The sequence below is a fragment of the Macaca thibetana genome, chromosome 7, assembly GCF_024542745.1.
Source record: "Macaca thibetana thibetana isolate TM-01 chromosome 7, ASM2454274v1, whole genome shotgun sequence".
Taxonomy (NCBI): domain Eukaryota; kingdom Metazoa; phylum Chordata; class Mammalia; order Primates; family Cercopithecidae; genus Macaca; species Macaca thibetana.
In genome coordinates this window covers 76,605,750-76,632,280 of record NC_065584.1, presented here as the reverse complement: position 1 = coordinate 76,632,280, position 26,531 = coordinate 76,605,750, and the positions used below count along the sequence as shown (strand labels likewise).

At 40.2% G+C, this 26,531-nt stretch overlaps 1 protein-coding gene across 7 annotated transcripts in view; it reads right to left on the bottom strand.

Moving 5' to 3' along the window:
• HECTD1 (HECT domain E3 ubiquitin protein ligase 1) overlaps positions 1–26,531 on the bottom strand; it is a 112,684-nt gene that overhangs the window by 58,983 nt on the left and 27,170 nt on the right. For all 7 annotated transcript variants that reach the window (XM_050797822.1, XM_050797823.1, XM_050797828.1 and 4 more), the window contains 10 exons: positions 20,999–21,233; positions 17,630–17,857; positions 16,253–16,534; positions 15,884–16,154; positions 14,433–14,509; positions 14,248–14,346; positions 11,768–11,882; positions 11,029–11,203; positions 1,273–1,411; positions 900–1,070 (listed from right to left, as the gene is read on the bottom strand). In XM_050797822.1, the coding sequence (XP_050653779.1) occupies positions 900–1,070; positions 1,273–1,411; positions 11,029–11,203; positions 11,768–11,882; positions 14,248–14,346; positions 14,433–14,509; positions 15,884–16,154; positions 16,253–16,534; positions 17,630–17,857; positions 20,999–21,233 (1,792 nt within the window). The remainder of the gene's footprint in view (positions 1–899; positions 1,071–1,272; positions 1,412–11,028; positions 11,204–11,767; positions 11,883–14,247; positions 14,347–14,432; positions 14,510–15,883; positions 16,155–16,252; positions 16,535–17,629; positions 17,858–20,998; positions 21,234–26,531) is intronic.

Here is a 26,531-nt window from a genome sequence, read left to right as displayed (position 1 = left end):
CTTTGGGAGGCTGAGACAGGCGGATCACCTGAGGTCGGGAGTTTGAGACCAGCCTGACCAACATGGAGAAAGCCCGTTTCTACTAAAAATACAAAATTAGCTGAGTGTGGTGGCGCATGCCTGTAATCCCAACTACTCAGGAGGCTGAGGCAGGAGAATCGCTTGAACCCAGGAAGGTGGAGGTTGCAGTGAGCTGAGATCGCACCATTGCACTCCAGTCTGGGCAACAAGAGTGTAACTCCGTCTCAAAAAATTAATAAAAATAAAATAAAATAAATGTACACACATTGGCTGGGGCAGTGGCTCACGCCTGCATTTTGGGAGGTCAAGGCGGGTGGATCACCTGAGGTCAGGAGTTTGAGACCAGCCTGACCAACATGGAGAAACCCCGTCTCCACTAAAAATACAAAATTAGCCAGGCATGGTGGCGCATGCCTGTAATCCCAGCTACTCGGAAGGCTGAGGCAGGAGAACCACTTGAACCCGGGAGGCGGAGGCGACAGTGAGCTGAGCTCGTGCCATTGCACTCCAGCCTGGGCAATAAGAGCAAAACTGCATCTCAAAAAAAAAAAAAAATGTACACACACACACACACACAGAGACACATGTGTCTGAAAAAATATTAAAGGAAATGGGGCAAAATGTCAATAACTAGTCGACGTGGATAGAGAGTATTCTGATATTCTTTAATTATATTTGCAACATTTCTGTATGTTTAAAATTGTTGATCCATAAAATGTTTTAAAAGAAAATTGACCAATTTAAAAATTATACAAAACTATTTCATTGTCATTTATTTGTCAAGATAATTGTCATCTTGTCAAAACCCATCAAAAATCGAAACTAGATTTTCCTCAAAAGTAACTCTTCCTGATACCTCTACAATTAAGACCACTCACTTTTTCTGGTTTTGATTCCTCTTCATTCTCATCATCAGAGGAAGGACCTGCCAACGTTGACACTTTGCTAATTACACCAAGTCTGGCTAGCTGATCCAAAAATATATCACCGCCTTTATCTACTAAATCCCTTATGATCTGCAAAGCCAGCAAGTGGCCATCATCATCATCCTGAGAAAAAAAAAAAAAGGAGGGGGGAAGTACATGATAGCAAGGAAGTGAAAGAAAAACAGTAAAAATAAGTTTAGTTGCCAGGAGCAGAGAAATGCAGTAATTTGCACAAAATGATTTACTGAAATTAAAACAAAATTTTTATTTCAGACTACTACCTAAAGGAAATTAATGCTAGAAGAGTTTTGAAAAAGAAACTGACCTCTTGATCCAGGACAGTTGCAGTGATTTCCACTAGTATTGTAGGCAAATTGTGACCAACATCAGAATCGCAAACTTCTTTTAACAGTGCTTCAGAGCAAAAATGAATCATTTTTCGAATTAGAGCAAGACTTGCTTTCCTTGAAAAGTAAAAATAGAATTATATGAAGCCAAATGAACTTAAACCAAAATGCATGCATTAATGAACAGTAAAATAGCCAATGTTACATTTTATACACTCTAAAAGAATACACTTAATAAAAAAATACAAAAAAATTGGGACTCAGCACATGTTCATTTTTGAGATAATTCCATTTGTTTTCTATTATAAATATATTGAGCTCACCAAAAATGACTTATAATTTTCTTAAATGCACTCTTCTATTCTATATTCTACACTTTACCAGCATGAACATTAACATGTCATGATAATTTTAGAAAATTAAGTAAAAAGTACTACAACTACCAAGAAAATAAATGGGGCCCAGCACGGTGGCTCATGCCTGTAATCCCTGCATTTTGGGAGGCTGAGGCAGGTGGATTACTTGAGCTCAGGAGTTCAAGACTAGCCTGGCCAACTTGGAGAAATCCCGCCTCTACCAAAAATACAAAAATTAGCTAGACATGGTGGCAGGCACCTGTAATCTCAGCTACTCAGGAGCCTGAGACAGAATAATCACTTGAACCCAGGAGATTGTGCCACTGTACTCCATTCTGGGAGACTGAAGGAGATTCCATCTCAAAAAAAAAGAAAAGAAAAGAAATGATACAAATTATAACTAATCTAAAATTTCCTATAATCCAAAATACAATGCTCTAAGAACTTAAGATACCATGTAATTTATATGAAAAACAAAATTTTAAATTAATTTGTCTTTCATCAAGTTTAAAATCCATGTTCACTACAACTATGGACTCATATAAATGAAAATAAGAGATCCTAATAATCCCACGCCCCAAAAATATTCCCACCATTAACAAATTCACATGCCTTCTTTCCCTTTTATTTACGTACTGCTTTGCTTAGACCATAAAATACACTCAATAAAGTCACACAAATTAATCTCACTCTTTTTTTTTTTTTTTTTTGAGATAAGAGTCTCGCTCTGTCGCCCAGGCTGGAGTACAGTGGCACAATCTCAGCTCACTGCAACCTCCGCCTCCCAGGTTCATACCATTCTCCTGCCTCAGACTCCCAAGTAGCTGGGACTACAGGCACACGCCACCACGCCCGGCTAATTTTTTGTATTTTTAGTAAAGATGGGGTTTCACCATGTTAGCCAGGATAATCTCGATCTCCTGACCCCGTGATCTGCCCGCCTTTGCCTCCCAAAGTGCTGGGACTACAGGCATGAGCCACCGCACCCGGCCAAATTAACCTCAATTTTATAACATGTAACCTCATCTTTTAAAATAAAAAACACATATCCACATACACTTAAATGATAATAAACTATTAATAAAAAGGGGCTTGGCTGGGAGAGGTGGTTCACGCCTGTAATCCTAGCACTTCGGGAGGCTGAGGCAGGTGGATCACCTGAGGTCAGGAGTTCGAGATCAGCCTAACCAATATGGTGAAATCTCATCTCTATCAAAAACATAAAAATTAGTCGGGCAGGGTGGGCACCTGTAGTCCCAGCTACTCGGGAGGCTGAGACAGGAGAACTGCTTGAACCCTAGAGGTGGAGGTTGTAGCAGGCCAAGATCGTGCCACTGCACTCCAGTCTGGGCGACAGAGCAAGACTCTGTCTTAAAAACAAATAAACCAAAAAAACAGAGGTTTGTCTATTATGTAAGAGCCAATAACCAATTCATTTAACAAATATTTTCTAAGTATCTAACAATGTTCTAGGCACTAAGCTGCAGATATCATTACCCTTGAGGTGACTGATAGAAGAATAAAGAGGCAAAATTCTCAACTGATGTCCCAGAGAAGCATGTGACACAACTGTATTTCTACAGCATGGGGTCTCTACATATTTTATAACTCTCTCTAGCTGAAGTTATAACATTATATTTCTTTAATGAAGGAATATGCTTTATTACAAATTCAAGTACATTACAGAAAATGATAGGTGGACAGAGGACAAACTGTTCTAACAGGATTGATTCTTTCCAGTTTTTGTTTTGTTGTTTTTAATTTAGTTTTATTTATTTATTTTTTTGGAACAGAGTCTCGCTCTGTCACCCAGGCTGAAGTGCAGTGGTGTGATCTCGGCTCACTGCAACCTCTACCTCCTGGGTTCAAGCGATTCTCCCGTCTCAACCTCTGGAGTAGCTGGGATTACAGGTGTGCACCACCACATCCAGCTAATTTTTGTAGTTTTAATAGAGATGGAGTTTCATCATGTTGGCCAGGCTGATCTCAAACTCCTGACCTCAGGTGATCCACCTGCCTCAGCGTCTCAAAGTACTGGGATTACAGGTGTGAGCCACCACACCCAGCCAAAATTTCTTTTTTTTTTTTTTTTTTGAGACAGCATCTCGCTTTGTCCCCAAGGCTGGAGTGCAGTGGCAGGATTTTGGCTCAATGCAACCTCCGACTCCCAGGTTCAAGTGATTCTTGTGTCTCAACTTTCCAAGTAGCTGGGACTACAGGCACCTGCCACCATGCCCAGCTAACTTTTCTATTTTTGTAGAGAAAGGGTTTTACCACATTGCCCAGGCTGGTGTCAAAATCCTGTGCTCAGGAGATCCATCCTCTTTGGCCTCCCAAAGTGCTGGGATTATAGGCATGAGTCACTGTGCCTGGCCCCAGTTTTTATTACTGGCCCCAGTTTTTATTTATATTCCATTGTAAATACTAGAATTTAAGTATTAGTTTTATATCATTACTTATTTCAATTAACAATGCATTAGAATGTTTATATATTATTTATCTATCTCTCTCACATACTGAGGCATTATGAGTAGGAATCTTTTTATGCACTTTAAAAACATAATTAATTTAATCCACACAACAAAATCTATGAGGTGGGTTTTACTATCTCGAATTTACAAGTGAAGATATTGAGAGATAGATCAGTCTACTAAGATCACCAAGCTAATACATTACAGAGCCTGTATTCAAATTCTATCTCTTAATCAGCAGATGATACATAATACTTACAACATAAAATTTTTCTGTTTAACACTATTATATAAATTTTGAACATGTAGTTTACAGTCTTTTCTATTAAAAATAGCACTATTTATTTTTGTGGAAATAGTTTCTTCACATTCCTTCAATACAGAGGGATTCTCAGATCTAAGAGCCTAAACACTTTCATTAAGTATTGAATGTGTATGAGTACTGCATTCGTATTGGCAAACTGATTCAAAAAAGGCTGTTAACACCTTAAATTATCACTAAATATGAGTATCTACAATACTCCTCTTTACTTAAAAAAATTTCTAATTTTTTAAGTTTCTTAATTGTCGAATAGGTAAAAATGATACCAAATTTTACTTATCTCTAAAATGTTTTGCTTTTTACTAGTAAGGAAATTTTTTTTTTTTTTTTTTTTTTTTGAGACAGCATCTCACTTTGTCACCTAGACTGGAGTGCAGCAGCACAATCTTGGCTCACTGCAGCCTTGACTGCCCAGACTCAAGCAATCCTCCCACCTCAGCCTCCCAAGTAGCTAGGACTACAGGCATGCACCACCATACTCAGCTAATTTTTGTGCGTTTTATAGAGACAGGGTTTCACTATGTTGCCCACGCTGGTCTCAAACTCCTGGACTCAAGCAATCCTCCCACCTCAGCCTCCCAAAGTGCTGGGATTACATGCATGAGCTAACATGCCCAGCTAGGAAATATATTTTTCTATATTAATTTTTTGCTGTTTCTTCTTGAACACTGTGCCTTAATTTCATTGGCTACTTTACTCAAATGGCTCTGAAATTTTTACGATCAATTTGTATATGCCCTTTATATAATAAAGACAGTATCCCTTTGTCATATTTGCTAACAAATACCCACCTGCTGGCAAATTTATTTAGATTAAAAGTTTCTATTCTGGGACATCTGTGGCTGCAGTTAATACTGTTTCTGGTATGTAGTAGTTTTATGCTTTTTACATAAAATAAATTTAAAAGGACATATTTGGCTAATGCAAATAAGTTTCTAAAGTAAGCCAGGCATAGTGGCTCACGCCTATAATCCCACAGTTTGGGAGGTCAAGGCAGGGGAACTGCTTAAGCCTGGGAGTTCAAGACCAGCCTGGGCAGCAAAGCAAGGCTGTCTCTAAAAATAAAAATTAGTTGGACCTGGTGGTGTGTGCCTGCAGTTCTAGCTACTCAAGAGGCTGAGGCAAGAGGATACACTGTGCCATGGAATTCAAGGTTGCAGTGAGCCATGATCACATTATTGCACTCCAGTCTGGGTGACAGCAACACCCTGTCTCAAAAAAAAAAAAAGAAAAAAGAAAAAGCCAGGCTGGGTGTGGTGGCTCACACCTGTAAACCCAGCATTTTGGGAGGCCAAAGTGGGCAGATCACGAGATCAGGAGTTCAAGACCAGACTGGCCGACATGGTAAAACCCCATCTCTACTAAAAACACAAAAAAATTAGCCAGGCATGGTGGTGTGTGCCTGTGATCCCAGCTACTCAGGAGGTTGCCGTGAGCCGAGATGGTGGCACTGCACTCCAGCCTGGGCAACAGAGCAGGACTCTGTCCCAAAAAAACAAACAAACAAAAAGCCGTTCTTCCTATCAAGGTCTGATAAACATTCAAGTATATTTTCCTTTGCTCAGAGGTTCGGAGGGGCTCATGCCTGTAATTCCAACACTTTGGGAGGCCGAGGAGGGTAGATCACATGAGGCCAGGAGTTCAAGACCAGCCTGGCCAACATGGTGAAACCCCATCTCTACTAAAAAAATACAAAAATTAGCTGGGCATGGTGGTGCATGTCCTTAATTCCAAGCTCCTAGGGAGGCTGAGGCACGAGAATTGCTTGAACCTGGGAGTCGGAGGGTGCAGTGAGCCAAGATCATGCCACTGCACTGCAGCCTAAGTGACAGAGCAAGATTGTCTCAAAAAAAAAAAGTTTTGGAGGACAGGGAAAAAAAAGTATCTTATCCTTTTTCTTTTCCTAATACTTTAGTTTTTAAGTCTTAGAATTTTTTTAGATTTAAAATATAAGATAAAAGATTAGGGTGATTTTTAAAATCAAACTACAAAGCAGATATTCCAGTACCACTTAGTAAATAGTACTCCCTCCCGTGAATGATCTGAGAAACATTCATTATAATACATTCAATACCTATATATAACTGGCTATATTGGGGGGACTATTTTATTCCATTGATTTACACACTATTCTGCTAGTTATCATAAAGGTTTCATTGCTAAAGGGTTACACTAACTTTTCAGATTTTTCTTTAATAATCTCACCTATTTATTCTTCCAGATGAACTTTGGGATCTGTCAAGTTCTAAAACAAATTCTGTAGTTATTTCCTTTAGAACTGCATAACCTACAAATTAATTTTAGAAGAATTTATGTCTTTAGATTATTTAATGTTTTCACCCAAGAACAACTTCCCACTATATCCCACCAAGTCTACTTTTTTCTCTCAAACTGTTTAAAAAAAAATACTGGGCCAGTCGCAGTGGCTCGCACCTGTTAATCTTAGCACTTTGGGAGGATCACTAGAGCTCAAGAGTGATCCTCTTGAGGATCTGGGCAACAGTCTGGGCAACATAGTGAGACCCTGTTTACATAAAAAAAAAAAAATCAGCCGGGTGTGGTGGTGCTCGCCTGTAGTATCAGCTCCTTGGGAGGCTGGAGAATTGCTTGAGCCCAGGAGGCTGAGGCTGCAGTGAGCTAAGATCATACCACCGCTCTCCAGGCTGAGCAGCAGGGTAAGATCCTGTCACAAAAAAAATAAAAAATAAAAAATAAAAAGAAGGAAAGAAAGAAAAGAAAACCAGACCACACACGGTGGCTCATGCCTGTAAACCCAACATTTTGGGAGGCTGACATGGGAAGATTGCTTGAGCCTAGGAGTTTGAGACCAGTCTGGGCAACACAGCAAGACTTCATCTCTACAAACAAAACTTTTTTTAATTAGCCAGGTGTTTAGCCAGGCATGGTGGCTTGCATCTGTAGTCTCAGCTACTTGGGAGACTGAGGTGACAGGATCGCTTGAGCCTGGGAGGCAGAGCCTGCAGAGATTGTGAGCCTTCTAGCCCAGGTGACAGAGTGAGCCACCCTGTCCTCCCCCAAAAAATTAGCTGGCGCAGTGGTGCACAACTGCGGTCGCAGTGGCTTGGGAGGCTGAGGTGGGAAAATCCCTTGAGCCCAGGAGTTTGATATTGCAGTAAGCTATGAGCACTCCACTATACTCTAGCCTGTGCGACAGTGAGACCCTGCAGCTAAAACATTGTTTAAAAATGTCTAAAGGGCCGGGCGCGGTGGCTCACCCCCTGTCATCCCAGTACTTTAGGAGGCTGAGGCAGGCAGATCACTTGAGGTCAGGAGTTCAAGACCACGCTAGCCAACATGGCAAAATGCCATCTCTACTAAAACTACAAAAATTAGCTGGGCATGGTGGTGCATGCCTGTAATCCCTGTTAAACCCTTGGGAGGCTGAGGCAGGAGAATCACTTGAACCCAGGAGGCAGAGGCTGCAGTAAGCCAAGATCATTTCACATGGCCTACAAAAGCCTTCACAGGTTATAAAAAGCTCCTCTCTACTTTCTTAACGTTACTCTCTGAGCTTTCCAAATGTATCCTGTACTCCATTAATACTGAAATATTTGCAACTGCTAACAAAACACACTCATTCAATCATTCAGTAAGTATCTACTGAGGACCTAAGGATCAGGCCCTATTCTATACCTCCTTGCCTTTGTAGGAATGCAGCAGTACATAAGGTACTTGAATCTCACCAGTTCTCATGGTGCTTACCTTAAAGAGACAATAAAACAAACAAAAGCCCCCAAAAAGCAGTATTTCAGATAGTGTAACCTTTTTTTTTTTTTTTTTTTTTGAGATGGAGTCTTGCTCTGGTGCCTAGGTTGGAATGCAGTGGCGCCATCTCAGCTCACTGCAACCTCCGCCTCCTGGGTTCAAGCAATTCTCCTGCCTCAGCCTCCTGAGTAGCTGGGAATATGGAAAAGCGCTACCACATCCAGTTAATTTTTTAATTTTTCATAGAGATGGGTTTTGCCATGTTAGCCAGGCTGATTTCAAACTCCTGGCCTCAAGTGATCCACCTGCCTCAGCCTCCCAAAGTGCTGGGATAACAGGCGTTAGCCACCGCACCCAGCCAAGATAGCGTAAGCTTTGTAAAGTCAGTAAAACATTATTGATAAAAAAAGTGTAACAGGCGCCGGGTGTGGTGGCTCAAGCCTGTAATCCCAGCACTTTGGGAGGCCGAAACAGGCGGATCACGAGGTCAGGAGATCAAGACCGTCCTGGCGAACACGGTGAAACCCCGTCTCTACTAAAAAATACAAAAAACTAGCCAGGCGTGGTGGCGGGCGCCTGTAGTCCCACCTACTCGGGAGACTGAGGCAGGAGAATGGCGTAAACCCGGGAGGCGGAGCTTGCAGTGAGCTGAGATTCAGCCACTGCACTCCAGCCTGGGTGACAGAGCGAGACTCCGTCTCAAATTAAAAAAAAAAAAAAAAAAGTGTAACAGGGTAAATTTAAATCAGGGAGACAGACTTCAATTGATGTAACATTTGAACTGAGATCTGAATAAGAAGCAAACACCCATTCAGAAGATCTGGGGACAGAAAGTCTCAAGCAGATGACAAATAAGTACAAAAGCCCTAAGGCAAGGATGTGCTTGGAGGGTTCCACAAATAGAAAGAAGGCTAGCATAAGTGTAATGGGCCAAATATTAGGTAATACTCAGGTGGAGAGCTGGGTTGGGATTATCTAAGAACTTGCAAGCCTAAGGGTTAAGAAGCTGAGTTTTAGTTAAAGCCAACTGGAAGCTATGAAGGATTCAAACTAGAAAGTAGTGTGATATAATTATGATTTAAATATATAATTCTCAAGCCAAGTGCGGTAGCTCATGCCTGTAATTCCAGCACTTCAGGAAGCTGAGGCCAGAGGATTGCTTGAGCCCTGGAGTTAAGACCAGCCTGGGCAAGATGGCCAGACCTCATCTCCACAAAAAAATAAAAACATTAGCTGGTGTGGTGGTGCACACCTGTAGTCCTAGATACTCAGTAAGCTAAGGTGGGAGGATTCCTTGAGCCCAGGAGTTCAAATATGCAGTAAGCTGTGACTGTGCCACTGCACTCCAGCCTAGACAAGACAGCAAGACTTTGTCTCTAAAAAAATTAAGAAAAAAAAAAAAAAAGTACATAATTCTCAGGCCAGGGCCAGGTGCAATGCAGAAGCTCACACTTAGAATCCCAACACTTTGGGAGGCCAAGGCAGAAAAATCAATTGAGGCTAGGAGTTCAAGACCACCCTGGGCAAAAGAGCAACACCACGTCTCTACAAAAAATTTAAGAATTAGTCAGGCAAGGCGGTATACATCTGTAGTCCTAGCTACTTGAGAGGCTGGGGTAGGGAACTGCTGGAGCACAGGAGTTCAAGGTTACAGTAAGCTATAATTGTGCCACTGCACTCCAGCTTGGGTGACAGAGCAAGACTTGTCTCTAAAAATATATATGGTCAGGTGTAGTGGCCCATGTCTGTAATCCCAGCACCTGGGAGGCTGAGGTGGGCAATCACTTGAACCCAGGCGTTTGAGACGAGCCTGGGCAACACGGTGAATCCCCATCTATACTAAAAGTACAAAAAATTAGCTGGGTACGGTGGCACACTTGTAGTCCCAGCTATTCGGGAGGCTAAGGTGGGAGAATCACTGGAGCCCAGGAAGTCGAGGCTGCAGTGAGCCATGATCCAGCCACTGCACTCCAGCCCGGGTGACAGCGATATCCTGTCTCAAAAAATTAAGTAATTAAAAATATATATACACACACACATCTACAGATATAATTCAGCCTAATATGTACAAACATTGTAAAGGAGCAAGAGAGAAAAAGCAGAATGACTAATTAAGAGGCCACTACAGTGATCAAACCACTGTCTTTGAGGTTTGGATCAGAGTACTGACTAGCAAAAGATGAAAAGAAATAGCAAGCTATGGATGCACTGTAGAAGGAGAGCCACAAGGAGTTCCTGATGGATGGATTTATACCTTCATGCATTTGCACATACTCTTCTTCACCCATGCTTCCAAATCTGTCTACCTAGAAAAATCCTAAGTGTCCTTTAAACCACAATTTAAATCTCACCTCTGCATAAAACTGTCTCCAATCTGTCCAGCCCAATTAGTTGTTAAATCATCTATATTCCCAGAGAACCTTGAATATGTGCTTAATCTACCACTTATCACCCTGTGTTTTACCCACATACAGCCTTACTAGCCCACAAGGGGAAGAGTAAGCAAGAGCCAAGTCTCATCTATCTGTATAACTCCTCCAGTGGCCATCTCATACTGCCCCTACCAACAGGCTTCCAAAAATCTCAGTAAGTGTTTGCAATACTTATCAAATAGAGATTTAATATTCAGAGACCTACCAAAAATTTGTTAAGAATCTAAGAATCTTTTCTAAACCTCCCTCCTCTTCATTCAGATCGTCAGAAGAAAAGATAGGACTTCCCACTTCTGATCTAATTTTTATTCTTACCATACCTTTTTAACATTAAAATAAACCTCAAATCCTTCTGGAAAAGGGAGATAAATAAAACCATATAATTGGTGTAATTTGACTAACACATACAAATAGTATGAATAACTACCTTATTGAAGGCAGCATAGTTTGCTGAAATGTTTGTGCAAACACTGGCAATAACCTTTTCAAGTATATGGGTGCCATTTCCGGATCTCCTTTGGGCTCATTACATTCTTCTTCATCTTTGTTTGTATCTTTCTTTTTCTTATCATCTCCTTTATTAACTGGACACATCCAATCACCTGCGGACAAATATTTTTTAAAGAAATACTTTTTTGGAAATTTTTGCTTTCAAGGAAAAAACCTTAAGATATATCCAACTTCGAACAATAATTATCTTTAATTAACAAATAAACTGAAATTAGAACACGGTTTCAATTATGCTTGCAATATTGAAGAGCATCAGTAACTTCAATGAGCTCAATAACAAATTAAGGAGGTAATTTTGGATATTCCACTTGGTTCCAAAAATTATTTCACAGAGCTTCTGGATTCAACTCTCTGAAAACTTAAAACTTTTGTCAAACTACCCTATCTAAACACCACCAAAGTATTCTTTATCTGACATTCTCATATTTCTTGAATTTCAGATTTTGGTCATTCTGGAATCAGGCAGTCATGGTCTCAAAGAACATAGAAGATTAAGCTGTTAAAGGTTTATCAAATGTAAGGATATACATATATAATTATTTGACTTCATAGGAATAGTTCATTTATATAATGTTAATGCGTCTACAGAAAGCTATGGAAGTGAAAGATGAAAAATAACAGCAGATGGCTTAAAAGGAAAAGAATGTAGCACTCACCTGGAGACTGAAGAATAGCTACTACTTCACTATGACCCCTTTCTCGAGCTTTATCTAATGGAGTTTTCCCATCTTCATCTCTCAGATCTGGATTTGCACCATGTCGTAACAGAGTCTAGAGAAGAAAAGCATTTAATTTGAATATAACAATACTTTATTTCTTTGACATCCAACTATGTAAACGAAAGATTTTCCAGAATTACTTAATCAAGTAGGTGGCAATCCAAATCTCTGCCTTTGCACTTAGTACCTTAAAAGCAGCCTATTCTATAATCCCAGCACTTTGGGAGGCCAATGCGGGTGGGTCACCTGAGGACTGAAGCTCAAGACCAGCCTGACCAACATGGAGAAACCTCGTCTCTACTAAAACTACAAAATTAGCCGGGCATGGTGGCGCATGCCTGTAATCCCAGCTATTTGGGAGGCTGAGGCAGGAGAATCGCCTGAACCCGGGAGGCAGATGTTAAGGTGAGCCGAGATCGCACCATTGCACTCCAGCCTGAGCAACAAGAGCGAAATTCCATCTCAAAAAACAAAAAAGCAGCCTATTCATATCTTGAAAAACTTACAAATTAATTGTACTTGGTTATTTATCATCTTCCCAAATTAAGTATGTTCCATCTTAACATGTCACTTTCTCCATCAAACCCCACCTCCCAATTTCTTTAAGACAGGTACTGTTATAGTTTATGACCTGACAATCAACGACATCGCCTCCTATATACTGCCAATTACCAAGTTAAGTCCAATTAAATTTTAGACCAAAAAGTCAGCCAGGTGTGGTGGCTCACACCTGTAATCCCAGCACTTTGGGAGGCTACATCAGAGGATCACTGGAGGCCAGGAGTTCAAGATCAGCCTAGGCAACATGGTGAGATCTCATCTCTACGAATAAGTAAATAAATAAATCATAAAATAAAAATAAAAATTAGCCAGTATGGTGGCACACGCCTGTAGTTCTAGGGACTCTGGAGGCTGAGGCAGGAGGATCACTTGAGCCCAGGAATTCAAGGTTACATGAGCTATGATTGTGCCACTGCATTCCAGCCTGCGAGACAGAGCAAGACCCTGTTTCAAAAATAAAAGTCATCAATATATCCATCTATACCCACTAACACCTTAAACCTTTCATAATTTCATACCCCAACTACTTAATCACAATGGCTCAATAAAAACTTTTTTGTTAACGGTTGACTTTAAAAGCACTTGAAAGGGAAACTCTAAAACCTCTTTGTTTACTTAGTATTAGTCACCCTCAGAAGCAACATTCTCTCTAAAAACTAACCAATTCAAACAAACAGAATTCAGGCTTGAAGAGGCCACCGTTCTCAGGCTAGAAAGCTACTAACCTGTTATTGAAAATTTTGTTGTAGTGTAAAGATGACAATAATAGCAGCTACCATTTGAGCACCTACAATATGCTGGTAACTACAGTAAATCTATACAATATTGTTTCTAATTCTCACAATAATCTTGCTAAGAATATATACTTATTTTACAGATAAACTTAATAAATTGTCCAAGGTCACACAGCCTTTTTTGTGCATAAGCTGAGACTTAAATCCAGGTATGCCCAACTTCAGAGTGGACTAACCTCGTACTATGCCAAATAACTTCACAATTGGCAGATTATAGACATCTAGTTCATATATTTGATGTAAACCTTTTCATTTAACCTCTTTGAACCTCAATTTCTCTAACTATAAAAATAACTCTCAAAAATCCTTTGCTAGTCTGAGTCAAGTGATTCTTGTACAAACAGAGTATCTGGCTGGGTGCAGTGGCTCAACCCTATAATCCCAGCACTTTGGAAGGCCAAGGCAGGCAGATCACCTGAGGCTAGGAGTTTGAGACCAGGCTGGTCAACACGGCAAAACCCTGTCTCTACTAAAAGTACAAAAATTAGCCAGGCATGATGGCACACGCCTATAATCCCAGCCACTCAGGAGGAGGCTGAGGCACCAGATCGTTTGAACCCAGGAATTCAAGGCTGCAGTGAGTTGCTACTGTGCCACTGCAGTCCAGCCTGGGTGACAGAGCAAAACCCTGTCTAAAAAAAATTTTTTTAAAAAGGGACATTTTATTGATTAATACAAACAGCAGAAAATATAGGCAAAGTTATTCATTGCCAAGAGTAATAAATTAGAAACAATCACATGTTCAACACTAGGTGACTAGTTGAATAAACTTGTAGTATAGGATATGCATGAGAACTTTCTCTACATGAGAACTTTTTTTCTAATTTATATTATTAAGTAAAAAAACAAAGTACAGGTGAGTGTATAAGAAAAGGAGGAAACACACACATATATATATGTTATTATTGAATCTGCATTAGGAAACACTAAAAAGAAACACTTATAGTGAGTAAGGGGGAATGAAGTGGATGGGGATGGCATGGAAATAAAAGGTTTTATATCATTCTAATTTTTAAACCATGTAAATGTTAAAAATTAGTAATTTTAAAACCTAGACTTTACCTTTGCTACTTGAGGTCTTCCAAAACATGCAGCATAATGTAATGATGATGACCTTTGACCTCTATTAACATCTGCACCTCTCTCACAAAGAAATTCTACCTGTAAAATGATAACGAATCATAAAGCTGCTTTTTATTAATATATCTATCTTTAATTTAAATACTAGCTTTTATTTATTAGCTTACCATTTCCTGAGTTCCAAAAGCAGAGGCCCAGTTTAATAGAGTCTGACCTACATCATCCATAAAATTTACTTCAAAGGCTGAAATTTTGAAGAAAAAAAGAAAATGTATTTTTAAAGTCAATAAAATAATATAAAACTTTTCTAAAGGCTGAACCATTTTAAGATTGTCATTAGTCATCATCTAAATAAAGAGCCAAGAGAGTGTTTTTTGTTTTGTTTTGTTTTGTTTTGTTTTGTTTTGTTTTTTGAGACGGAGTCTCGCTGTGTCTCCCAGGCTGGAGTGCAGTGGCGTGATCTCGGCTCACTGCAAGCTCCGCCTCCCGGGTTCACGCCATTCTCCCGCCTCAGCCTCCCAAGTAGCTGAGACTACAGGCGCCCGCCACCACGCCCGGCTAGTTTTTTGTATTTTTAGTAGAGACGGGGTTTCACCATGTTAGCCAGGATAGTCTCGATCTCCTGACCTCGTGATCCACCCGCCTCGGCCTCCCAAAGTGCTGGGATTACAGGCTTGAGCCACCGCGCCCGGCTGAGAGTGTTTTAAATATTTAGTTCAACTATAAAGTAGTACATAATCAGAAACCTGAGGTCAGCTAAGAAAAAGTATTTAAGGCCAGGCACGGTGGCTCACACCTGTTATCCCAGCATTCTGAGAGGCCGAGGTGGGAGGATCACTTGAGGTCAGGAGTTCAAGACCAGCATGGCCAACATGGTGAAACTCCGTTCCTACTGAAAATGCAAAAATAAGCCGGGTGTGGTGGCACATGCCTGTAATCCCAGCTACTCGGAAGGCTGAGACAGGAGAATCACTCAAGCCCAGGAGGCAGAGGATCAGTGAGCCAAGACTGTACCACTACACTCCTGCCTATGCAACAGAGCAAGACTCTGTCCCCACTGCAAAAACAAGAAGAAAAAATATTTGAAAATTTTTAAGCCACTGGGGATTCACAAGGCTTTAAGTCTTAAAAACAAACATGAAATAAGAAAGGAAAACACTAAATACACAATAAGGCAGTAGTTGCTAAAAGTGGCTAATCCACATCTATAATCCAAAGAACACAGAAGAACAAATCTGATGACCCAGAAGCATCTTTCAGGAATTTGTATTTGCTGATCACCTCATGCAGCAGTCAAAAAAATCTGCATTATTATAATTCATTCACATCAGTTTCCATCAATCTTGAGAAAATCTTAGAATTTACAAAATCTCCTTCAGGTAATAAAACAGAAATTTCAAACTTTATAGAAGTTTTACTCATTCAACAAGCATTTATTCAGGTTTCACCATGAACCAAGCTGATAATTACACAATTATACACAGGGAGAGTGGAGAATAATATTGAAGGGGTGCCACTTTGTTATCTGGATTTCTAAGAGTACTGTCCAAAATCTAGGAACTGCCTATATGCTTATCTCACAACTTTCTTTTTGTATTTAAAAAAAATATTTTCTGACCTCCTGTGTCAATTGCATCTATAAGTGCATCGGTATCTTTACTTCGAATACAATCTATCAGCTGCCGATGTGAGCGCTCCCCAGAACTATCTAATCTCCGGAGTCCTGGGATTCTGCCTGTAGATCCAGCACTAGACTTTGGCAAAGCTTTTCGTCCTTCAAATAATAGCACCAAGAGAAGGTCAACCAAACGCATAGTATCAAGCACACATCTTTCATCACCCTGCAATGCACTTTCAATTGAATCTGGAAGCTCCGACCTCAAAAGATCCTAGAAAGAGAATGGGAAGAAAGAAGTTTAATATATTAGCATTATATAAAAACACTTTTTCTGAAGATAAAAAAGCAAAGATTCAAAAACATTCTTACATGTGTTACTACCGGAGAGCCTCTGCAAAGTGTTGAGAGCAGACTTACAATTGTTGACACCTGATTACTCAATTTGGAATCTGCAGTGGTGGAAGGAGCTCCTGTGGTGCTGCGACCTGGTTTACATGCTGATGATGGTCCTGATACAGTACCACCAGCAGCAGCCATTCGCGATAACAGCTCCTCAGTTAATCCATGCTTGGCTAATGGAGCTGGGTCAACACCACGACGGGTAAATCGGTCAGCCAGTGATGCAAAGCATCGCAGAGCTCCATCTGAAACCTAACAATGGGAAGAAAATGCCCACAGATAAAATTCACCCACAAAGGGTTAGTAATGATCATTTCAATACTGACACTACAAGAAAGGCAACTGTAGCAAAGTGATTAAGCATGTGATCTGCCTAGATTTGAATCATAACTCCATATACTGCTAACTGTATAATCCAAGGAAGTTACTTAAACTGCTTAAGGCCTCAGTTCCCTCATTTGTAAAATGGCGATATTAATGGTACCTATATTTCATTGTGTTAGCTTAAATGAGGTAACACATATAAAGAATCTAGATGGATAGTAAAAGCTCAAAAATATTAACTATTATTATGTGTACTTTTGTCATGATAATCTATATCAACTGAAAATAACATCTGAACAATAAAAAGGCATTAAAAGTCAAGTTTTATTTTCCAAAGTATGCTAATTCAGTAAGGGTTTACAGATAAGATTATAAATACTGTCTTATGCCTGGCGCAGTGGCTCAAGCCTGTAATCTCAGCACTTTGGGAGGCCGAGGCCGACGGATCACAAGGTCAGGAGTTCAAGACCAGCCTGGCCAATATGGTGAAACCCTGTCTCTACTAAAAATACAAAAATTGGTCAGGCATGGTGGTGGGTGCCTGTCATTCCAGCTACTCAGGAGACTGAGGCAGGAGAATCTCTTGAACCCGGGAGGCAGAGGTTGCAGTGAGTGAAGATCATGCCACTGCACTCCACCCTGGGCGACAGAGCAAGACTCTGTCTCACAAAAAATAATAAAAATAAAAAATACTGTCTTATTTACTTTAAATGAGATCTATCTTAAGTCAACAAAATCAGGTCAACAAAACTGCACCAAGTCAACAAAATTATACTCAGTACAAGTACAGCTGTAAAAATATTTTTATGGTATTTAAATTTTAAGAATAAACATATATCACATCTATAATCTGAAAAGTTTCATTCCCAAAATGGAGATTACCACGTGGAGAGATGAGAGAAAGAAGATGGAATTACCTCTATTTCATCAAGTGAAAAGTACAAATTAATCATAATTATAAATAGGGGACACTACAAAAATCACTTTCTGAAAATGGAAAGTATATAACAGCAACTTATTTACCTGATGATCTTCATGTTTTAATAAACTAGACAGAGATTCTACACAAATTTCTAAAGAAGAATCCTGAGGCTCCATTTTGCCACAGAGTCTTGATACCACAGCCATGGCAGAGTGCAAGGTGTCTTTATGAACTAGATGTCCACTGTCACGAATGAAGGTAAGCACACAATTCAAACCACCAGCCTCAAAGACTGCTCCTGACTCCCGAGTACATATCAGTTCTAATACCTATAATAATAAAACAAACGTAACGAAAGAATGCAAGCCTGATTTTCAAGAATCACAGAAATAATGCACTCTCCAAATTTATTAGTGACACATTAAAAACAGAACAGTGAAACAAATGAAATTAATGTTAATAATATATTTTAGATGGGTGTGGTAGCTCACATCTGTGATCCCAGCACTTCGGGAGGCCAAGGTGGGCAGTTCGCTTGAGACCAGAAGTTCAAGACTAACCTGGGCAACATGGCAAAATCTGATGTCTACAAACATACAAAAATTAGCCAGGCATAGTAGTGGCATGTGCTATAGTCCCAGCTACTCAGGAGGTTGAAGCTAGAGGATCACTTGAGCCTAGGAGGTCGAGGCTGCAGTAAGCCATGATCACACCATTGCACTCCCATCCTGAGCAAGAGAGTGAGACTCTGTCTCAAAAAATAATAGTAATAGCCAGGCGCAGCGGCTCACGCCTATAATCCCAGCACTGTGGGAGGCTGAGGCGGGCGGATCACTTGAGGTTGGGAGTTTGAGACCAGCCTGACCAACATGAAAAAAATCCCATCTCTACTAAAAAATATAAAGTTAGCCAGGCATGGTGGCACATGCCTCTAATCCCAGCTACTCAGGAGGCTGAGGCAGGAGAATCACTTGAATCTGGGAGGCGGAGGTTGTGGTGAGCCGAGATCGTGCTACTGCACTCCAGCCTGGGCAACAAGAATGAAACTCCATCTCAAAAATAATAATAATAATAATAATATTTTATTTAACCCAATATATCCAGGCATCATCATTTCAACATGAAATCAATATAGAAAATTACTGATATATATTATAGTCTTTTATGTATAGTCTTTAAAACTGCAAGTATACTTTATACTTATAACACATCTCTATTTGGAGTGGCCACATTTGAAGTGCTCGGTAGACTCACTTGGCTACCATACTGGACAGTGCAGGTTTAGAAAGTGAAATCTGTATCGCAAGCTAAAGAACTACAAGTAATTTAGCAAAAGCTTGTAATAATACTCTAACACTATTTGTCTTTTTCATTCTCATTCTCATGAGTCTAGGGTAACATTTTCCAGAAGCTAAGCATGGTGTGATATTGTACTATACTGAATGCAGAAGCAGATAGGAGATCCAGCTGTCTACTGTAAAGACAGAGTGTTCTTAAGAGACTTGCAAAAATGCCTAACAATTCCAGTCTTCTCACTAACTTTATTTTAAAAAGTTATTTTTTGGCCGGGCACGGTGGCTCACGCCTGTAATCCCAGCACTTTGGGAGGCCGAGACGGGCGGATCACGAGGTCAGGAGATCAAGACCATCCTGGCTAACACGGTGAAACCCTGCTGCTACTAAAAATACAAAAAATTAGCCAGGCGTGGTGGCGGGCGCCTGTAGTCCCAGCTACTCGGGAGGCTGAGGCAGGAGAATGGTGTGAACCCAGGAGGCGGAGCTTGCAGTGAGCCAAGATCGTGCCACTGCGCTCCAGCCTGGGCAACAGAGCGAGACTCTGTCTCAAAACAAAACAAAAAAAAGTTATTTTTCATTAAAGCTATTATGTATAACATGTAATTACTTTAAGATAAATATTTTAAATTTATCAGTTTCAGTATCTAATATGCTAAATAAATAGACAAAACCTATATAAACAAAAGCTCTTTGGGTATCCTCAATTATTTAAGACTTGTAAAGGGATCCTGAGACAAAAAATTTGAGAACTGCTAACCTAAAGCGGCAAGAATCATAAAAAGAATGAAGCAGAAATCATAAAATAATAATAATAATAATAATAATCAGGGGCTGGCCACAGTGACTCAAGTCTGTAATCCCAGCAACACTTTAGAGGCCAAGGCAGATAGATCACCTGAGGTCAGGAGTTCGAGACCAGCCTGGCCAACATGGTGAAACCCTATCTCTACTGAAAATACAAAAAATTAGCCAGACATGGTGGCACACACCTGTAGTCCCACCTACTCAGGAGGCTAAGGCAGGAGAATCGCTTGAACCCAGGAAGCAGAGGTTGCAGTGAGCTGAGATTGCACCACTGCACTTCACCCTGGGAGACAGAGCAAGACTGCCTCAAATAAAATAAAATAAAATCATGTAAAATCTAAATGTATTAATTTAGTACTAAATGTAAAATATAGTACTAATGCTTTTAGAACTACACAAAGTTTTAGAGTTACATAAAGACAACAGCTTACGCTACAGGGAATACAGCAAAAATAGTTAAATCCCTGGGCCCTAGAACCAGACTTCCTAATCTTCAAATTCCTAAACTTTAAGTCTTGGCTCTGCTGCTCACTACTCCCAAGTACGTTCCTTAACCTCAGTATACTTGAATTTTTTTCATCTGTAACATAGAAATGATAATATTCAGCAGGGGGTGGTAGCTCACGCCTATAATCCCAGCACTTTGGGAGGCCAAGGCAGGGGTATCACAAGGTCAAGAGTTCAAGATCAGCCTGGCCAACATAGTGAAACCCGGTCTCTACCAAAAATACAAAACAAATTAGCTAGGCATGGTGGTGGGCACCTGTAGTCCCAGCTACTTGGGAAGCTGAGGCAGGAAAATCACTAGAACTGGGAGGCGGAGGTTGCAGTGAGCCGACATTGTGCCACTGCATCCCAGCCTAGGCAACATAGGGACTGTCTCAAAAAAACAAAAAAAAGATAATATTCCTGGCACCAACCTATCCTGTATAGAGTCGCTGTGAAGATTAAATGAGTTAATACCTTAAAGTGCTCAGAATAATGCCTAGCACTGGTGGGTGGTGGTGGCTGTTGTGGTGATTGTTACTACTATAATACAAAATTATTTGGGGTAAGAACAGGGATAACCTATCTCTAAGAGACTACCAGGAACTGAAGTGCACTGAAGCAGCACAGAACATAGCAATGACCTACAGTTTTCCTTCTAAGATAAGATTTCTTTTCCCAAGCCTATGGGACCTCCTTTGGTACCACAAGGGTTCTGATTTCCACTGTTCTCAACTACTCTCAACAAAGTAAGACTGAAAACAGGAAGAATTTTATTTTTTAGTAAATATATTTTTCAGTCTCTAAGTGATGTTTAAATGAGCCAATACTCATCCCTGAGAGGTCCGAGAAAAATAAGTAATGAGCCAATAAATAACACTTACCTTTACACATTGTTCAGCTAAGTCTCTGCTAGTCCTGTTGTTAAGTTCAACTACAACCAAACGATTACAAAGTGCTTTTATAGCTCCATCAACCCCAACAATCCTTCGGGTACATTCTGCAGATACATCCAAGTAGTATGTTATGGCACGGGCTGTCACCTCTAATACATTGTCTGGAGCACTTTCATCAAGAAAAATTTTGCAAAGGGCTGGTAAGAAAGTGCGAGGAGGACATCTGTAGTGAAAGAAATCATATTACCTCTAGGGTTATTAAATTCTTAACAGCAAAATATTAAGAAAATAACAGAAAATAAAAAGTTATAATGTAACATACTGTGCTCAATACCACGTCTGAATGTTTATTAGGTAATATTTCTCACATTGTTTTTGCTTCCATAGTAATACATGCTAATTTCATCACTGTTGAAAATACCAAGGTGTAAATGGTTTAAAATAGCAGCATTAACTTGAAACCATGTTTTTAAAAAAAAAAAAAAAAAAAAAATTGGCCAGGCATGGTGGCTCATGCCTATAATCCCAGCACCTTGGGAGGCCGAGGCAGGCAGATCACCTGAGGTCAGGAGTTGGAGACCAGCCTGCCCAACATGGTGAAACCCCATCTCTACTAAAAATGCAAAAAATTAGCCGGGTGTGGTGGCAGGCACCTGTAATCCCAGCTACTCGGGTGGCTGAGGCAGGAGAATCGCTTGAACCTGGGAGATGGAGGTTGCAGTGAGCCGAGACCGCGCCACTGTATTCCAGTCTGGGCAACAAGAGCAAAACAAACTCCATTTCAAAAAAAAACACACAAAAAATTCAATACTCACCTCAAACATGAACTGCTCTATAAGACCTTCCTTAACCTCCCAAATACTTAAGTGGTACTTTCATGTTCCTTAAACTTCATAAAAGCAGCACATATACTGTTTAATACATCCCTTTATTTCTTATTCACTTAAAAGTCCCAGAAGGCCAGAACACTGCTCAATTCATATTTTTCAGAAAGAAGCACTGATTTGGGGTCTAAAAGACTGGGGTAAAAAAAAGAACAGCAACTGTGTGACTTTTCTGCGCCTGTTTCCTTTCTTGTAAAGCACAAGTAATAGCTAAATAACACCTACTTTAGGCCAGGCATAGTGGCTCATGCCTGTAATCCTTGTACTTTGGGAGGCCAAGGCGGGTGGATCACTTGAGGTCAGGAGTTCAAGACCAGCCTGGCCAACATGGTAAAACCCCATCTCTACTAAAAATACAAAAATTAGCTGGGCGTGGTGGCACATGCCTGTAGTCCCAGCTACTTGGGAGGCTGAGGCAGGAAAATCACTTGAGCCCGGGACAGGGAGTTTGAAGTGAGCTGATATTGTGCCACTGCACTCCAATCTGGGTGACAGAGAGAGACTACGTCTCTAAATAAATAAATAAATAAATAAAACAATACTTTTATATGGTTATGAAGATTAAATGAAATAATACCCATTAAAAACAGCTCAGTGTCTAGCATATTAAACTAAACTTTAGTCCCCATCCTCTCTAACAGTCTAATACTTATTACACAAACCTGTACAAGACAGTTCCATCAAAAACAGAATTTCTGAGATATCAGTAATACTCCCTATATTTTATCAACACTTAAAATATGAAAAGATCATAATTTACATTTAGTAGAAATCTCAGCTATGTGACATCAAATGCATTATTCTAATTTCTCTAGACAGACTAAACTATAGCTACAGATAACACAAAGGGTAATATCCTCAACATTTTAATGGAATAATTTATCCTCCCATTTTTAGTGTATGCAAATGAATATTTCCCATACCTTTAGTAGCCTTTAAGAAATATCTGTATGAGGCCGGGCCTGGTGGCTCACGCCTGTAATCTTTGCACTTTGGGAGGCCGAGGCAGGTGAATCACCTGAGGTCAGCAAGACCAGCCTGGCCAACATGATGAAACCCCGTCTCTACTAAAAATACAAAATAATTAGCTGGGTATAGTGGCGGGCACCTGTAATCCCAGCTATTCAGGAGGCTGAGGCAGGAGAATTGCTTGAACCCGGGAGGCAGAGGTTGCAGTGAGCTGAGATCACACCACTGCACTTCAGCCTGGGCAACAAGAGCAAAACTCCATCTTAAAAAAAAAAAAAAAAAAAACTCTGTATGAATGTGAAAGTACATCTAACTCTATGGTTCAATATCGGCTTAGATGACTCTTAACTTAAAGGGTTCAGAGGAAAGAATACTGTCAAAAAAATTTTAGGGCCAGTATGATGGCTCACACTTGCAGTCTCAGCACTCTGGGAGGCTGAGGTAGTTCAAGATCAGCCTGGCAACATGGCAAGACTCACTATTAAAAAAATACATAAAAATAAAACATTTATAGAAGACATCTTTCATGCAATGACTAAGTAATCATTGATTAAACACAGGTTTTTGTTTTTTTGACAGTCTCGCTCTGTTGTCCAGACTGGAGTGCAATGGCATGATCTTGGCTCACTGCAGCCTCCATCTCCCACGTTCAAGCAATTCTTGTGCCTCAGCCTCCAGCACAGCTACAATTACAGGCGCACGCCACCACACCCAGCTAATTTTTGTATTTTTACTAGAGATGGGGTTTCACCATGGTGGCCAGGCTGGTATTGAACTCCTGGCCTCGAGTGATCTGCCTGCCTCAACCTCCCAAAGTGCTGGGATTACAGACATGAGCCACTCCACCCAGCCAGAGGTGTTTTTTATTAGCCAGCAACACTGGCAACCTATGATATGTAGTCATTTGTAATATTTCTAAGTCAGGAATTAAATGCCTTGAGGCTAGGTTGTAAGAGCTAGTCCCATAGTTCTCAGGTAAGGTAACAAAACGGCCTAGCATATCAGAATCTTAAGCCTTGTTAGAGCATAATACATATGCTCTACATATGCATATGTAGTAGACGGAAGAAATGAGAAGAGACTGTTACAGTGTTAATACTAAAGAAAAAACACGGTCTAAAAGAGTAATGTGTTTTCTTTAGAAAATACTAGTTTGTGAATAAAGAATAAAACGATGAAGTTGATAGTCCAAGTATCAAATGACAAGAACAGATTTACCATATGCTTTATATTAATACAATTATTCATCCATTTTTCTTACCCAGGGTAAAAACCGCACATCAAAAAATAAAATAAAATTTAAGAGCAATGCTTAGTATAAACTTAATACATTTCATGGGGGAATGCAGTATTTGTTAATTTGGGGAATAATAGTTCCTGTTGTGTTCCCTAAAATGTGATGAATTTCCTGAACAAGTGTAGTTAAAGAGCCAGTTTAGGCTGGGCACAGTGGATCACTCTGTAATCCCAACACTTTGGGAAGCCAAGATGAGAGGAGTGCTTGAGTCCAGGAGTTCGAGAACAGCCTGGGCATCCCAAGTAGACCTCATCTCTACAAAAAACCAAAAAGCTAGCCAGGCTGGTAGTGCGCACCTGTGGTCCTGGCTACTTGGGAGGCTGAGGCAGGAGGCTCACTTGAACCCAGGAGATCAAGGCTACAGTGAGCCATGATCACACCTATGCGCTCCAGCCTGGGCAACAGAGCAAGACTCTGTCTCAAAAAACAAAAACAAAAACAAAAAAAACACAGTGCCAGTTTAAAAAAGGTAAAAACCCAGAAAGCTCTAACCTCATAGGGTCTCAGATTTTAATTGTGATCAACCGTGTTCCTAAGAAATATCTGTTGTGCCTTTGGCTATTGGCCAAAACAATCATTTTTTCAGCTGTTGAGTTACTTTTTCAACAGTAAGAAGGTATTTGGGGCATATTCCTTCATATGTAAAATGCACTGTTTTTTTTATATGAAGGTCTCAAGGAAAATCAAAGGTGGCTTTTTTCCTTTTTTTTTTTTTTTTTTTTGAGACAGTCTCGCTCTGTTACCCAGGCTGGAGTGCAGTGACACCATTTCGGCTCACTGCAACCTCCACCTCCTGGGGTAAAGTAATTCTCCTGCCTCAACCTCCTGAGTAGCTGGGACTACAGGCGCCTACCACATGCCCAGCTAATTCTTCTACTTTTAGTAGAGAATGGGGTTTCACCATGTTGGCCAGGCTGATCTAGAACTTCTGACCTCAAATGATCTACCCATCTAGGCCTCCCAAAGTGCTGGGGTTACAAACGTGAGCCACTGCGCCCGGCCTCTTTTTCTTTTTTTTTTTCAGAGAGGGTGTTGCTCTGTCGCCCTGGCTGGAGTGCAGTGGTGTAATCAGGCTCCTGTAGCCTCAACCTTCTGGGCTCAACCTTCCTCCTACCTCAGCCTCCCAAGTAGCTGGGACCACAGGTGTATGCCAACATGCCCAGCTAGTTTTTAAAAAATTTTTTGTAGAGATGCGGTTTTGCCATGTTGCCCAGGTTGGTCTCGAATTCCTGAGCTCAAGCAATCTGCCCACCTCAGCCTCCCAAAGTGTTGGGATTACAGGCATGAGCCACTGTGCCCAGCCAACATTCCTATTAAACTAGTTATATGATAATGAGTTTTTCTTTCTATGAGTTTTGCTAATAAAAACTCACATTACTGGCCAGGCACGGTGGCCCATGCCTATAATCCCAATACTCTGGGAGGCAGAGGTGGGCCTATCACGAGGTCAGGAGATCAAGACCATCCTGGCTAACACAGTGAAACCCCGTCTCTACTAAAAACACAAAAAAATTAGCCAGGTGTGGTGGCAGGTGCCTGTAGTCCCAGTTACTCGGGAGGTTGAGGCAGGAGAATGGCATGAACCTGGGAGATGGAGCTTGCAGTGAGCCGAGATCACGCCACTGCACTCCAGCCTGGGCAACAGAGTGAGACTCTATCTCAAAAAATAATAATTAAATCAAACAAACAAACAAAAACTCACATTACTATAAGTTACTATTATGAATACATTAATTGCCAATGCAAAAGGAAATCAGCCGGATTAGGCAGACTCCTTGCATTTACGTGATACTTCCTGTAATAGGGCCACTAATTTATGGCAAATACAGCCAAATCCTTGAAAATTATCTCTTTAATATGAAAACTTAACTAAAATTTACTTTACACACAAGAAAGGTAAAAAAAATCCCAAATCAGATTCCTAAAAATAAAGCAAGAAATTTGATGTAAAACTCAGTAACCCTCTAGCAATCAGTATGTGAAAACATATACATTAAAAATATATATACACAATTTGTTATATTTTATTTAAAATATACATAAATATAATTACACTGTATTTACATGAACTGTATTAGCAAAAAGGTATACATGAGTAACAAATTTTTGAAAGTTAACTCAAAGTTAATGTACTTGGATATCTCTCATGCTAACAATACTTACATAATGGAACAGGTAAATTTGCTCTAAAGTTTATTCTGTTATAAATTCAGTTGCTCATAAATGAGGTTTTAAAAATAAACAACACAGTTTTTTTTCGTAATGAATTCAAGGGTATATTACTTCCCCTTTGTTTATCTATTAATTTATAATAGACTACCACAGCAAATAAAATTTCCAACACATAAGAAATTTTAGCATATGAAATTCA